General features: G+C 35.4%; 1 protein-coding gene across 1 annotated transcript in view; it reads left to right on the top strand.

Moving 5' to 3' along the window:
* TMPRSS11A (transmembrane serine protease 11A) overlaps positions 1-15630 on the top strand; it is a 57255-nt gene that overhangs the window by 38140 nt on the left and 3485 nt on the right. The window contains exons 6-8 of the mRNA XM_051966668.1: positions 762-800; positions 4943-5114; positions 11738-11997. Coding sequence (XP_051822628.1) covers positions 762-800; positions 4943-5114; positions 11738-11997 — 471 coding nt within the window. The remainder of the gene's footprint in view (positions 1-761; positions 801-4942; positions 5115-11737; positions 11998-15630) is intronic.

The raw sequence follows: 15630 nt of genomic DNA, 5'->3' as shown, positions 1-15630 counted from the left end.
CTCTGGTATAGCGCTATTGGTCCTGGGCCCTATCCCCTTTCAACTAGCCAAAGGAATCTATAGGTTCAGAACTTTGGCCTGGGCTCCTTATTCTAGTTTCTCATTTAAAGACTTCAAACCAAGTTTGGAAGAAAGAGAAAGCATCAATAAAGTCTTCCCAGAAAAAGTGTCATTTTACGTGAATCATGGAACATCATTATATACATTATGATATAGAAAGAATTGTAAATAACTCAAAAGGCCATGGAGGAATACAGTGTTGATATCAATATGCTCTAGTACTTTACTGAACTTAAAATGAATCGAATTTAAGAAGTTATATAAAAGATATCACCAAGAAAATGAAGACCCTGGGGAAAAGCCAGATCATATATCAAGGTTAAAAGATCCAGAAATAGATAGCCATAACCCAATATATTTAGTACATTCTCTGAAGAATTTATGTGAATGCTCAGAAAACATTTGCACATTAGAAAAAGTTGTAGACAAGTTATATCTATATTAATGAAATCATAGTTCCATCAAGGTGATTGATTTTAGCAAATCTTGTCTGACTCATTTCACAGTTTTACTGAAAATGCTGAACACATTGTTCTTTTTACCATATAGTCACTTTATCTGATTAGTCTCTTTTCTTTCAAACATTTATTTGAAATTATGATAGTATAACCAAAATTCACATTTGATCAGAATTCTATAATATTTGCCAGAGAGAAAGATCCAAATAACGTCAAATCTTGCTATTTCACTTTTTCTTCCAGCTATGAGTTCAACATCGGGCAAGCTAACTGTCCAATCATGTAAGTCTAAGAACTTTATTTAAATAATTAGTAGGGTTTCCAGAGCATAAAAAAGGAAACTCTTTCAAAATGGAGTATCATCATTTCCCCTCTACAAACACAAAAGTCAGGCAGTCATTAAACATTTATTATGGTACTTTATGCTAAGCACTCTGCTAAGCACTGGGGATTTTTAAAAAAAGAGATAAAATCATGTATTCTCTAAAAGAAAATAAACCCTTAAATCTACCTATTACAGACATGCATTAAAGTCTTGTAAAAAACTGAAGCTGAATAAAAAGTGAATTTTAAAGCTGATCTTTTTCAGTCACAAAATATACTTAAATCATATTAAAGAAGTAATGAAAATTTGTCTGAAAGAAGGAAACTGTCTTGTCTAAGGGAAATATGTGCATATGAAAACTACAATGTATGTTTTGTGCTGAGGAATAATATATTTAAAAGGCAGCTTAAGTGGGACTTAGAAACTACTAATGGCTGATCTCAGTTCCTTAGGTAATAGGCTGTCTTTCATCCACAAATAAATATAACTATATATTTCTTCCACATTCCTTGCCTTTGACTAGTCTTTCTTGTACAAATGGTTCACATGGATCAGTTTACTCAAAATAGCTAAGGTTACTTGCTTATATAAGTCTAACTAGTCTATGCAGGATCTGCACCCAGTATATATATTTGCTTCATCAGTGCCATGTTCTAATCAATTCAAACTCATAGCAAGAATATTAAAAATTATATTTGTCTCCGATGCACATAATAAGGATGCTTGAACAAAATTGTTTCATCACTATCTCCAGAGCAGTGAGATTTGCCTGAATGATTCTACCAGATATAAGCACAGGCTCCATTTTTTCCAAGGAATGATCTTGATATAGAAACAAGAGATATTTTTCTACAAACAAGTCTATAATTTGTTGTTCTGTTTTGTTTTGTAATCAATAAATAATAAACTCCAATGGCCTGTCATATTTTCAACAACTTTCCATTTTAAAGTTGTCAAGATATGGTCCATTGTAGAATATTGCTTGTGAAAGACTTCTTGTTCCCTACAAAAACTCTTATCAAAAATTTCTCAATTCATATATAGATAAAACTGACAAAAGTTTCTCTTGCTAGGAAAGTAGGTATATTGATCAGTAATTTTTTGTATTATGGTTACCTTTCTTTGCCATTAATAAGATTCAAGATTTTTTCTTGATGTTGATTTCTTCCTCTCCCTTAGATAACTTATATATGTCTCTTAACACCTTCACAATTGTCTTCTCCAACATAGATCTCCTTTTATTCATACCCAGTCCGACTTGTCTACTTTTCTCCTATTTGTTCTTTTTAACGCCATTTCTATTGTGACATTAAGGTCCCATTGTGGTGGTTTCTTTACCTTTCATGAAGAAAAGAGTTTATTAAAATAGTTTCTGTAAACTGCCAAAAAATTTTTTTCTGTTTTCTACTTTCCTTGTAGACCATCCTTGGGAGACTTTGCTTAATCAGATATAATTTCAGGCTTTCAATGCATTTGTTCTATACGTCACTGCTACTTTTTGCTTTATTATATGATTCTGTTTGTAATTATCTATAACACTTTAGATAGTTATTACTACTAAAAACCTGGAATGGCTATTTAACTGATTTGTAGTGTTGTTGCTGTCAATTTTTAACTAGGTAAAAGAGGCCACTCACTGTCTCATTTTTTACCTAGCCTTAAACACTGAATGTGCAATGTCTCAGTCAAACTGAGACCTGGAAAAGAACTTAACTTAAAAAGGTTAAGGAATCCCATTGCATCTGGAGTCATTTCCATCATCCTGATGCATATTTTGCCATGGTCTCAGATGACCCCAGAGGAAAAAGTGAGACCAGTGACCTTGCACAGGAAGGAAAGAAAGAAGAAAGGAAGGAAGGGAGGGAAGAAGGAAAGAAGGAAGGAAGGAAGGGAGGGAGGAAGGAAGGAAGGAAGGGAGGAAGGAAGGAAGAAAGAGAAGAAGGAAGGAAGGAAGGAAGGGAGGGAGGGAGGAAGGAAGGAAGGAAAGAAGGAAGGAAGCAAGGAAGGAAGGAAAGAAGAAAGGAGTGAGGGAAGGAGGAGGGAGCATGGAAAAACAGAAAGGAAGAAGAGAAGGAAGAAGGAAGGAAGGAAGGAAGAAGACAAAAGGAACAAAATTGGAAAGAGCAAAGGATGAAAATAAAAAAGTGACCAAAGGAAGAAGCAAGAGAATAAAAGAAGGATGAAAGGAAAGAGAGAGAGAAAGGAATAAAACTAGGGGTAGGAATAAAAGAAGGGAAAGAAGGAGAAAAGGAAGGGAAGAAAGAGCTAAGCAAAGAAAGAAAGGGAAGGAGGAAAAAGAAAGGAAAGAAGGAAAAAGAAAGAAAAGAGAGAGGCAAGGAAGAAAGGAGAGAGGGAAGGTGGGGAGGAAGAAGGAAGTAGAAGAAAGGAAGGTAAAAAGAAGAAATGAAGAAAGAAGGCAGGGGAAAAAGGGAAGTAGGAAGGAGGGAAGAAAGAAGGAAAGAAGGAGAAAAAAGGAAGGAGGAAAGATAGAAGATAGAAAAAGCAGGAGGGAGGGAGGGAAATAGGAAGAAGGGAAGATAGGGAAAGAAGGAGAAAAGAAAAAATGGAAAGAAAGAAGAGGGAGGATTGAAGGTAGGAAGAAGGAAAGGAAGTAGAAAAGAGGGAAAGTCAAAAGAAAGAAATGAATAAAAAGGAAAGAAAATGGGAGGGAGGGAGAGAAGGAAAAAAGGAAGGTAGAAAAAATACAAGAAGGAAGAATGGAAAGGGGGATGGAATGGAGGAGGGATTGAAAGTTTAAAAAAGGGAAGGAAAGAGACATGTAAAGAAGGAGGGAAGGAAGGGATTATTGATTGATTGATTGATTGTTTTGCATTTATTAAGCTAAATGTTTTACAAATGTTTCATTTAATCCTCACAACAATCCTGTGATGCTATCTTTATCCCCATTTTACAACTGAGTAAACTGAAGCAGATAAAGGTTAAGTGATTTGCTGAGGGCCACAATTGAACTCAGGTACTTCTAAACCCAGGTCCAGAACTCTATATACAGTACCACCCAAGGGTCTCAAGAATTCAATAACTTCTAGCAGCACAAGTTGATATCAAACCACAGTGGGAAATTTAAGTGGAAATGACTAAACTGTACAACAATTAGATCTGTGCATGTAGGATGGATAGATATTAATGCTACAAATTAAGTAATGAAAAGTAATGAAAAACTTCATCCTTCTTCCACTTCATTTGAAATTTCAGCAATGCTCAACTCTTCCCTTTCTCTGATCATCTAAATCCAATCATCTCTACATTTCTTCTGCCCCTTTCTGTAGATTCACATAGCCATCACCCTAGTTCAGGAACTCACTGTGTCCTGATGGATTATTATAAAATAGTCTACTAGATCTCCCTGCTTTGAATCTCTCCCATTTTCATTCCATGATCCACAACTGACAAAATAATCCTTTTAAATTAAACTTCTGACTACATTACTGTGCACCTGAAGAATCTTTAATAGTAGACCATTAAAGAGGTCTACTGTTGTTTATAGTATTAAATACAAAGTCCTCAGTCCTTTATAATCTGATTTTAGCCTAACTTTTCAGATTTTGAACCATTCTCTTCGTATTTTCTATATTCTCTCTACATCAGGACACTTAGTATTACGCAAACTCAATATTCCATTTCCCATCTCTGTTCCTTTTACCAGGCTATCCCTTATGATTCATTTGCATTTTCCCCACCTAAGTTTTACAGAATTCTAAGCTCCTTTCAAGGCTTAACTAAAAGGCCACTTCCTATGAAAAGTCTTTCCTGATATTTACAGTTTTTAGTTTCCTCTATTTCCCTTACTTATCTTGAATTGTTTTATTTGTTTATATACCTCCAGGTAGAATGTTAACTTCTTAAAAAAAAAAAAAGGTACTATTTTTTAATTTGTTTTTTATCTTGCATCTCCAATATGGATATTGGAAATGTTCAATAAACGTTTCTTTTATTAGCATTGTATTCTATACTCTAACACCACTGACAATCATGAGAAAACAAAGTATACTATATTCTAATACAACATGTCTACAAGTTCTCTTATGTAACTTGAAGGTGATTTATACAAACTTTTAATCATACATTAAATTTCTTACAGGTTGTGGCAAACGAGTGACTCCAACAATAATCAACAGAATAGTTGGTGGAGAAATTGCACCCAAGTCTGCCTGGCCATGGCAAGCCAGTCTTCAGCATAATAATGTGCATCAATGTGGGGCCACTCTGATTAGTAACACATGGCTTGTTACTGCAGCTCACTGCTTTAAGAAGTAAGTTTTATATAAGTGGAATATTCCTATTTATCATAGGTTGAAACCCATGAGTTGGGAAATGGAGTTTTGCTGAACTGCTCTTCCCAAAGACATTGAAACAAATTCTATTAGCATTGGAAGGAAACAAGGTAAAGGAGAAAGGAAGTGGATGGTGAAATGTAGATTCTAAAGCTCTATAGTCTAGGGTAAATGACTGAATGTCTTCCAGCATGAGATACCTCACAAGTAAAAGGGATTAGACCAAATAGTTTTGAGCATTTTATATTCTTGAGTATCTTCTTGTGTCTGGAACCTTGATATATTCCAGCTGCCTTATATGAAATATGAAAACCATATTTTTAAATGGTAGAATTGAAGGTAATTTAAAGATCAACAAATCTAAATTTCCACAGAGTCTAGGAATGTCTTCTATGGTATTCTTAACCAATGATCATCTAGTCCATTTAAATCCCATTAATGGGGAAATTAGATAGTTTAACTACAGAAAGAAACTTTGATTCAGAAAGGCTTCATTTATATTCTTTCTCAGTCCCTGAGCAAGTGGCAACTTTTCTTTGCCTCAATTTCCTCAATAATAATGATGATAATTATAATAGTAATAATAATGATCATTATTATTAATAGTGCCATGTCATGCTTTACATAGAGATTTAATATTTGTAACCTTATAGTTATAGTGTTAACACTGTAAAAATGAGAGAGTTGCATTCAGTAATCTCTAAGAGCACTTCTAACTTTCTCTGTTTAATCTTATGATATTTTCATGCAGGCTTTTTCATCACTGAACTTTTAGAATTGTTTTTGTAAAGTGTTCCTAAAACCTCTCTCCTTCTAACTTCCATTAATCCAACCCAGTTCTGCCTTTTAAACTAATTTTACCACTCTTTTTACATTATAACCTTTCAAATTTTTTAAGACAACTATTAAATACTTGAAGATAGAGTTGGATGGCATGACTGAAATTTTCCTACTGCAAATCTTGTATAGAAGATGAATTTCAGAAAGGAGAAATATGGGAGGGGGATGATGAGTTTCATTTGGGACATGCTAATAATATCTAACATTGATATGGGCGTAGGGGTGTTCCTGTGATGTGAGGGCTGCTGAGCCCTTTTCAGGGCTGCTTTTTAGTGTGCCATTGATTCACCCAGTTCTCAACTATAGCTCTAAACAATTAGGGCACAGGCTAAAACAGGTGAAAGTGATAAAACTACCACTGGTGGAATGGGCAGATAGAACAATTTGTTCCAAGGAACATGAAAGCAATTGAAGCAGGTGCGCTGGAGCATTAGAGCTTGGTTAGACATTAAATGTACCAAGGTCATCCACAGCATCCCAAGTCATCACTAGCCATCTTGACTTTTGTCTTGTCACTGGATTCCTAAGTCTTTGGGAGAGAGTGAGTCCAATGACTTTGCACAAACTCTGCCTTATTTAAATCCATTTTATGCATGAGTCAAAGGATATCACCTACACCATTTTACCATTTTAATCTAGCTCAAAGCTCTGTACCAACAGGCAAATGTGAAACAGCAAGTGAGAATGCCCTGAGAGTTGTAGTCACCACCTTGCATACAGGCAGGTAAGGACCCATTCTGTGGTCAAATCACAGATTTATGGAGATGATTCTATTCACCATTGGTATATGGAATGTGTGCACATTTATGGAAAATAAGAAATCCAGTAGACTTTAAAAGTGAACCTCTCTTGTGAGAGAACTCATCACATAACACATCCAAAAAACAGCTCTTAATGAAACAAGACCGACAAATGAAGGTCAGCTTAATGTTTTTTATTCTGAGATGGACACAGTGAAAGGAACCATGAAGCTGGATTAAGTTTTGCAATCAAAAGTAATCAAGTCAACAAGTTGTTATACTTATGCTTCTCAGAAAGAGTGAATGGCAGGCTCGTGATATTGCGACTGTCACTTGCAGGAAATTACCATGCCATCAGCAACAGTGCGTCTCCCACTGTGGAGAATGTTGATGAGGTCAAAGAAAATTTTTTATAAAGACTTGAGACTCCTATCATTAATGTGCCATAAGACTACAAGCTTGTAATTCTGGGTGACTTTAATGCCAGAATAGGCAAATTCTATTAGACATGGCAGGGGGTCCTTGAGATGAATGGTGTCAGAAACAGAAACAGAAATTGTCTCTTACTACTGAAGACTTGTGGATCTCATGGGATCATCACCAACATTATCTTCCATTTTATGAAACTTCATGGAAGCAAACATTGGCATTTAAGAGACTATGTCATTGTAAGGTGAAGAGACAGACAGGATCTAAAAGTGATGAAGACAACGTATGATGCCAAGTGCTAAATTGATAATAAAAATCCTCTCTAAGCTAAACATTTGCACTCAACAAACACAGAAGATCCCATTGCAAGATGATTAACAAAAGACTTAAGGTCAACAGATTGGAGCACTTCTCTGATAATGAACAATTTGAGGGAAAGCTAAGCCATCAAAAGTTGGCAAGACTAGAACAGAAAAGGAGTGAGCAGCATTTACAATTTTAGTATAGAATACATTTACTATTTTGAGCCAGAACACTCACAAACATCAAAATTAGTTTAAAGAAAATTATGGGGAAATTCAGAAACTGGTAAATGAAAAACAAGAACTCTATAGGATTTTTAGCAGAATAGTTCATCTATCTCAAAGTAGGCAACATTTAGCTCTTAGTAACAACAGAAAGTGCTTTATAATGTCCTAAAGACTATTTATGGGATAATGATGACCGATGGTACATTTTAACTAGTCAGTGGTGATAGAGTCACACTGATTAATAAGATGATGATACTGGAGAGATGGGCTGGACACTTCAATAGTGTTCTCAATAGACTATCATTAATCAATGTTGAAGCCACTGACTATATACCTCAGGTTACAACTGAAAAACAGGTTTTAAATGTCATTAGGATTCTCTTCTATGGAAAAGCATTTTGTATGACAAACAGTGCAGTTTGTATAACAACTGAGGCAGGGGATCAACTGCTCAGACAAAAAATGACTGCAATATCCCAGATAATATGTTATCCCTTAGGATTTCAAGAGTACTTCCATTGTCCATCTCTATAAAGAAAAGGAAATAACTTGTCCATTGACAATTATGGATGCGGGGAGAGGGAGTGAGAGTCTCTCCCAGTTACTGTTGGTAAAATTCTTGCCAGGATTCTCCTTAAAAGACTGATCCTTTACTTGGAAGATCATAATCTGCATGAGAGCCTGAGAGCCAATTTACATAGGCAGTATAACATAGATACAGATGATGAGGGTGACATATGCATTGCAAACAGTGTTTGGGAGGCTTCAGAGAAAAGCATGGAAAGTAGACGTATTTGGCTGTCTAATAAAATGAAGGTTTCCAGGGACATTGTGCTGACCTCATTGTAGCATGTGAAGTCTGTGCAGAATACCAATTCCATGCCAAGAAATTAAATAACTTCATTTGAATTGTATTAGGAGGATTCTGAAGAGCACCTGGCAAGATAAGTTACCAGACCTTGAGGTCATTTTTGAGCTAAAAAACCACCAAGCATTTAAATTCTACTGCAAAGAGCACAATTCCAATTTGCTGGCCATATTATCTGAATGTCAAAGATGCATTTCTCCTAAAAGACTATTTTATGGACTATTCAAATAAGACAAGTGCTCACATAAAGGTCAGAAAAAGTGTTAAAACTCTCAAGAACTTTCCAAAGAACTTTGGAATCGATTGTGAAACATGGGGGACCCTAGCACGGCATGTTAACATCAAAAAAGGTACCATGTTCTATGAGCAAAGAATCGTGGTAGCTCAAAGGCCATGTGAACTGCACATTTTTAAAGAATCTCCACTCCAGATGTTCACATGAGCTATCTGTGTCCAACCTGTGGCAGATTCTTCCCAGCTTATATTAATCTGAGCAGCCACCATCAGGCACATAGCACTTTGACCCCAAAAATGTCATTTTGGTGCTCTTTGGGAACAAAGAGAAACAAAGAACCAACCAACCAATATTATAGCTTTTCAAATATTTGAAGACAACTCTTAAATATTTGAAAATAGAGAGTTGGATGGTATGACTGAAAGTTTCTACCACAAATTCTTTGTGGATTTGAGAAGGGGGTAATATGTGGGGATGATGAGTTCCAGTTTGGACATGTTCATAATATTTACATTTAGATAGAGTTTTAATGTTTGCAAAGCACTTTATACATATTAATTCATTTGATTCTCAACCTAACTTTGTGAAGTAGGCATTATTTTGTTCTTATTTTATGGTGGGGAAACTGAGGCTGAAAAAGGTTAAATGACGTTGAAATCAGGATTTAAGGGCCAGTGTATGGGGCTGAATATGAATTCAGATTTTTATGACTCCAAGTCCCACACTCCTATCCACTGTGAAACTTAGCTGTAAGTTTGGTTAACTAGTTTAGTAAGCCAACTTTTACAGATGTAATGCACAGTAGATAATAAGAGATGCAAAACCAGAATTCAGAAAAGTAAATTGATTTGGGAATTTATGTAATAAAGGCTTTGAGAGACAATGTGACATGTTACATAGAGACCAGATTTTATATCAGGAAAACTTAGTTCAAATTCTACCTCTGATACTTAATAACTCTACAACTCTGGGCTTCATTTTTCTCATCTATTATATCATACAGTGTCACAAATAAAAATTGCAAGAGACAAACCCTCCAGATATTAATGATCAATTTATTAACTAGGTTAGCTAATAATCAATAACTTGATGGCCAGTAGTGTCTCTCCATAACCAAAGACACCAAGGGAAACTCTGAAACACTTTAAATAAATTGGACACCTCCTGATATTGGAGCTAAAATTCTAAATTATCACATTGTTGGAGAAAGAATGCCAGCTGAGGACTTGGGCAGCTCATGAGTTTTGAGCTCTCTCTAGAAATCTGGACACCCTGACTAGGTTCTCTCTAAGTTTGGTTTCTCCTTTATTAACTGAATCATTCTGTAGTCTAATGAAGGGGATCAAGGACAGAAGATTTTTCCCCCAGAGAAAGAACTCACCCATCCTGTATTCTTGTTTCTACCCCCAAACAGAAATCAGGTTTCCCAGGAGGGTGGAGTTTTGCTCTAGTGCTTCAAGCAGAACTGGAATGCTTCTGACATTCTTTTGACAGGGGAGGGGTTCCTCATTTAAGCTACCTTTTTTACAGAAAAGAGAACAAACAAATAATCAAATGGGACAGCATAAAAATTAATTTCTCCCAAAAGTCAAGGAAAGAAAAGAATCAAGGATAGTTTTGAGATTAAAATCTGTACAACTGTTGTGAGGCTCAGATGAGATAGTGTACATTAAGTTCCTTTTAAAATTCAAAGCACTATATGGATAGTGATTATAATGATCATTTAAATTAGAAGAGAGACTGAAATTGAGATATGCAAAGGAAACTGAATGAGGAGAAGAGAAAAGGGAAGGGAAGAGAAGAGAGAAAAGGAAAAATGGAGATAGAGCCTTAGGGACAGGAGATAATTTTTATAGAAAAGCAAAATGAGGAGTGGTCAAATGGAGAGAAGAGGGGGAAGAGCTGTGTAATAGATGACAAAGAAGGCAAGAATGGTCAATGGTACCAAGGCTAAAAACAGGTGAAAGGCCATGAGGATTGAGAAAAACTCATTGAAATCAGGATTTAAGATTAACTTTGTAGAGGGTTGTTTTAACACTATGGTGAGGTTGGAAATCAGGGTACAAGAAGTTAAGAAAAGAATGAATAGTGAAGGAGTGGAGGTGATGAGGACAAACAAATTTAAGAACTTGTCAGTAAAAGTAAGAAAGAAACAAGATGATAGTTCGAGGGAATGGCAGAGTTAAGGTAGGACTTCTAAATGTTAAGTAGAACTAAGCATGTTTGTAGATAGCCATTTGATGGGGAGATTAAAGATGAGAAAGAAAGGGAAAGATTATAGGAGCAAGTGATGGTCAGAGGAGATAGAGACAATTCCACCAAAGGTAGATACATTAATCTTGGTAGAGAGAGCTACTTTTTCTCCAGAACCTGGAGCACATGTGGAGAAGATGGAAAACCAAATGAGAAGAGATTGGGCAAAGCCATAAAGAAGTTTTTAAGTGTTGAGGAGAGCTAATGAGAGATATCATGACAATGAAAGATTTTGAAATTATGACATAAGAAATGTGACTTTACAGTAAAAAAACTGATTTATGTGTATGGTTTATGGAATTACTCTATTTGCTAATAAAGCAAATTATTTTGTTTTATTTGTTTATGTTTGTTTCATTTAAATTTTCATTAACAGTATAGAAACTTCCTGTTTTTAGGAAGTTGCCCATGGCACCAGGTTACGTGACTTGCCCAAAGTCACAAAGCCAGCATGTGCCATAAGCAATATCTAAAACCACAAGTTATTACCTTATATTAAGACTTTGTTCAAGGTTACTTAAGATAATGGTTACTTAAAAGTGTGTTGCCTCCAGAAGTAAGGAATTCCTCATAACTAGATAACATCAAGTTGAGATTGGAGAATCATTTGTAAGGAAATTAGGTATAGGTTGGAGTAAATAAACTCTGAGATTTGATGAATTTAATGCTGTCCAATTTTTATAATTATTTTTCTTCATCTTTTCCAGTTATCCCAGCATACGTGGATGGACTGTTAGTTTTGGTATAACTATTAACCCTCCCTTAATGAAAAGAAATATTAAAAAAATTATAGTCCATGAAAGGTACCATTTTCCAGCACGAGAGTATGACATTGCAGTAGTGCAGTTTTCTCCCAAAGTTACTTTTAGTGAAGATATACGCCGGATTTGTCTACCAGATGCAGCTGATTATTTCCCACCAACTTCAACAGTCTTTATCACAGGATTTGGAGCTCTTATATATGGTGGTAGGTATCTCAGAAAAGACTGTGATGATCCAAATTCTTCTTAAGCCAGTCTGATACATTCTTGTTAATGATACTTGGTCAGCCTTCCTATAATGAAAGTGATTTTGTGGCATTGTTAATTGAGTGCTGTATCTGGAATTAGGAAGGCCTGAGTTCAAAATCTGATTCAAGCACTTTCTAGCTATGAAACCCTAAGCAAATCATTAGACCACTCAAGCTCAGTTTCTCATCTATAAGATGGGAATAATAATAACTTCTACCTTGCAGATTTTTGTGAGGACCAAATGAATATTTTCAAACTTTAAAGTACTATATGAACATTGTTATTATTATTATTATTACAATGGGAGTGAATGATGGGAAGGCACTAAACCTTGTGGCTCTTTCATAGTTTTGTTTTTTACCTCATATTTCCTGAAACACATAATACCTCTTACCTTTAGTCCCTCAAACATTAGTCTAAGCTCACCATTTCCAGGGTGTGACTTTATTCCCTTCTTCACTCTAGATTCCAGCTTCTTAAACTGTGTTGCAACCCCAAATGAGGTTTCATAATTGAATGTGGGAATCACTATGATTTATTATCAGTAAATGTTCAATTTATATATTTATATTACATACCTATATACTTGGGGCCAAGTAAAAATGTCTCATGTGAAAAGGGTTAATGAGTGGAAGATTTAGAAATTTCTCCAGTGAAAAATTCTAAGTCCCAATCTATGACCCATTAGTTTTTAGAGAAAAACTTCTAAGAAATGAAAATAGCAAAGTAATATGAATAATTCTCTAAATATTCTTGAAATGATAAATGAAATACAAAATTGTATATTAAAATTGTATCTTGATCTAGTCCCTCTGACTACCTTTTACCTTTCTAATTAGTATAATAAGTAATCTATAAGTACCAGTAAAAAGTAGCTATACTATAGTAGGAAGTAAGATTGCAAAGGGTATCACAAATGACTTTGTCCCAAAGACCAAGGGGCATAATTTGCCTAATTTGAACTAAAAATCAAATCCTGAGACTGTGTGATAAAACAAGGGAAGCCATTTAGGCCTTGCTCTCAGGGTATTTTGGATTCTATGATCTCAAATAAGCTCCAACCATCCACAATAAGACCAATAGGTTATTAAATGTTGCTGATAACTTTGAGATGATGTAGGTATGTTAATGAACTAAGCTCAAGGTAGGATAGAAAATGGTTAATTTTTTCCCCCACCCAAACTTCAAACTCCTGTGCTCCTCTCTCCCATCTCAATCTGGAGCAAACTGCTAACTGCTCCCAATTCTGCATGAATTAGTCTCTGCCTCTTTCTTTCCCATTTTCTTCCCTATGCTGCCTGCCTTCCTCTATCTCATCTTCATCCTCACAGAATCTCTTTCTATAACTCCACCGTACCTTTAATGCCACTTATTTATGTTCTTTCTGTGCCGTTTGCCCTTGTATTCTCTGTGTGTTTCTAAAGTGTGATTAAAACATTACTCCCCACTACCAGCACCTTAGATTTTTTCATGATTTCAAACTTAAATGTACCCTTGATTAATCGTAGGAGGAGAGGAACATCCCACTTGCCGAAGTCTCTAGTTTCCTGGGAGTTCTTTACATCTCCCCCTTTTTTTGTTTATTGAGGTACTCTCAAATCTTGAAGTCTGAGATCTGCCCATGGACATTTTCTACAATGTAACTGGGATGATCTCTACAGCAAAAAATTGAGATTGGTTGGATCTTACAGAAGATAATTTTGGGAGTTGTGAAGAGGTGATGACTGAGGTTATGAACCTGGGTAACTTGGAGGATGGTGGTAATTTAATAAGAAAATGAGAAATATGAAGGAAAAATCATTTGCGATAGAAAGATATACTATAACTTTAGACATGTTGTATTTAAGACTCCACATGTGATTAAGGAAGAATTATTCAGCATGAAGATAATAATACATGTCTAGTCAGAAGGAAATATATTTGGGAGTCATGGGAGTCGTTGAAAGAGTACACAGAGAGAAAAGAGGAACTAGAATAAAATTTGAGGGAACACCCAAGCAAAGAAGAAGATCTGTGGTGATCCTGCAAAGGACATTGAGAAGCAATCAGATGTGTAGGCAGAAATCAGAAAAGTAAAATGTTACCAAAAAAACAGAAAAGGACAAAATCTCTAGGAGATGTGGAGAAAATCTTAAAAACTGCAAAGTTGTCAAGTAAGATGACAAATGAGAAAAGAGCAGTGGATTTAGGTGGTTAAGAGATCACCAGTAAATGAGCAGAGCAATTTCATTTATACAATGAAATCAGAAGCTACATTACAAGGATTATTCCACAGGGAATGGGAAATGAGAAAGTAGAAGCAAGAATGTAGATGATTCTAGTAGTGTGGCATTGAAAGGGGGAAAAGATTGATAAGATAATGGCTTACATGGATGACTGGGTGAAGTAAAAGACTCAGAAATCTCAGAATTCTGCCATGTAAACAAGTCACAAAGACACTTTGGGTATATTGGTAATGGTGATGATAGTGGTAATAATTGCTTTATTCTCAAAGAAAATTAATGCCAACACAAGGGTGATGTCTTGACTTAACATGTAAACTAGAGTTTGATGATGGGTTTCCTCACCTCCCCAGTAGTTTTGTACCTGCCACATAGCTTTTAATTCAATCACTTGTACCTGTTTCCTCATCTGGAGCCTGAAGCAAAAGTTCAGGCAATAAAAAAAAAATCACTTACAAGTAAATAGGATTATCCAAGTATAGGTTGGGGGGTCAGCTTTGAAAACAAAAATGACTTCATGTTCCAACTTGAATTTCTGAGGTTTAAAAACATCATCAATGCTTAATAACACATATAACAGATGGAATTCAAACTTTACTAACAAGGAAGTTTTAAAAATAAATCATTTTATCTTTATCACAAAGCTACTCTAGTTTTCTTAAAAAGAAAATAAACTGCTTTTAAGTTTATAGAGGCTGGGAAGTATTAAGTTTTAATGGCTGGGAAATGACTACACATTTTTATATATCAAGTTTAACTTCAAGAGTCTCAGATAATTTCCTTACTAGAGATTGCTTATGAAGGGACTTTCATGAATTTATCATCACCAACAATAACAAGAGATAAAATACTGCTAAGGCTAGAGATGTTCTCAGATCCAGGATGACCTGGATTTGAGTCTACCTTTCACAAATACTGGCTATGTGATAAATTAAGAAAGTTATTTAACCTCTGTTCTTTAAAATTGTAAATTGCAAATAAAGTATTAACCTTCATGTATAGAAAGAGTTTTCCCATTCATTGTTAGAGAGAGTTTCTTCACATGCAAAGGTATTGAGAGTCTCCTCACTTGGGGCTTTTCTTTACCAAAGAAATCACAAATCCAACCCCAGTAGCACCTCATTTCTGCAGCATCCAGAGAGTTGCAAAGTGCTTTCCTCATAACTCTAGGAGGTAGGTAGGACAGGTATTAATTATCTCTTTCAACACTTATGACCTCCTTGTGGTAGTAAACTCCCTAAGATCCCAGTATATGTTCCCTGTCTCCTCCAGTAGGGAGGTAAACAGAAAAGTCCTCTCTTATTTAAGAGCTTTCGAGAGCTCTTTAGGGCATTTAGAGATTAAGTGATTTGTTCATGGCCATGAAGT

The sequence above is a fragment of the Antechinus flavipes genome, chromosome 6 (genome assembly GCF_016432865.1).
Source record: "Antechinus flavipes isolate AdamAnt ecotype Samford, QLD, Australia chromosome 6, AdamAnt_v2, whole genome shotgun sequence".
NCBI lineage: Eukaryota > Metazoa > Chordata > Mammalia > Dasyuromorphia > Dasyuridae > Antechinus > Antechinus flavipes.
This window is presented reverse-complemented; position numbering and strand designations above follow the sequence as displayed.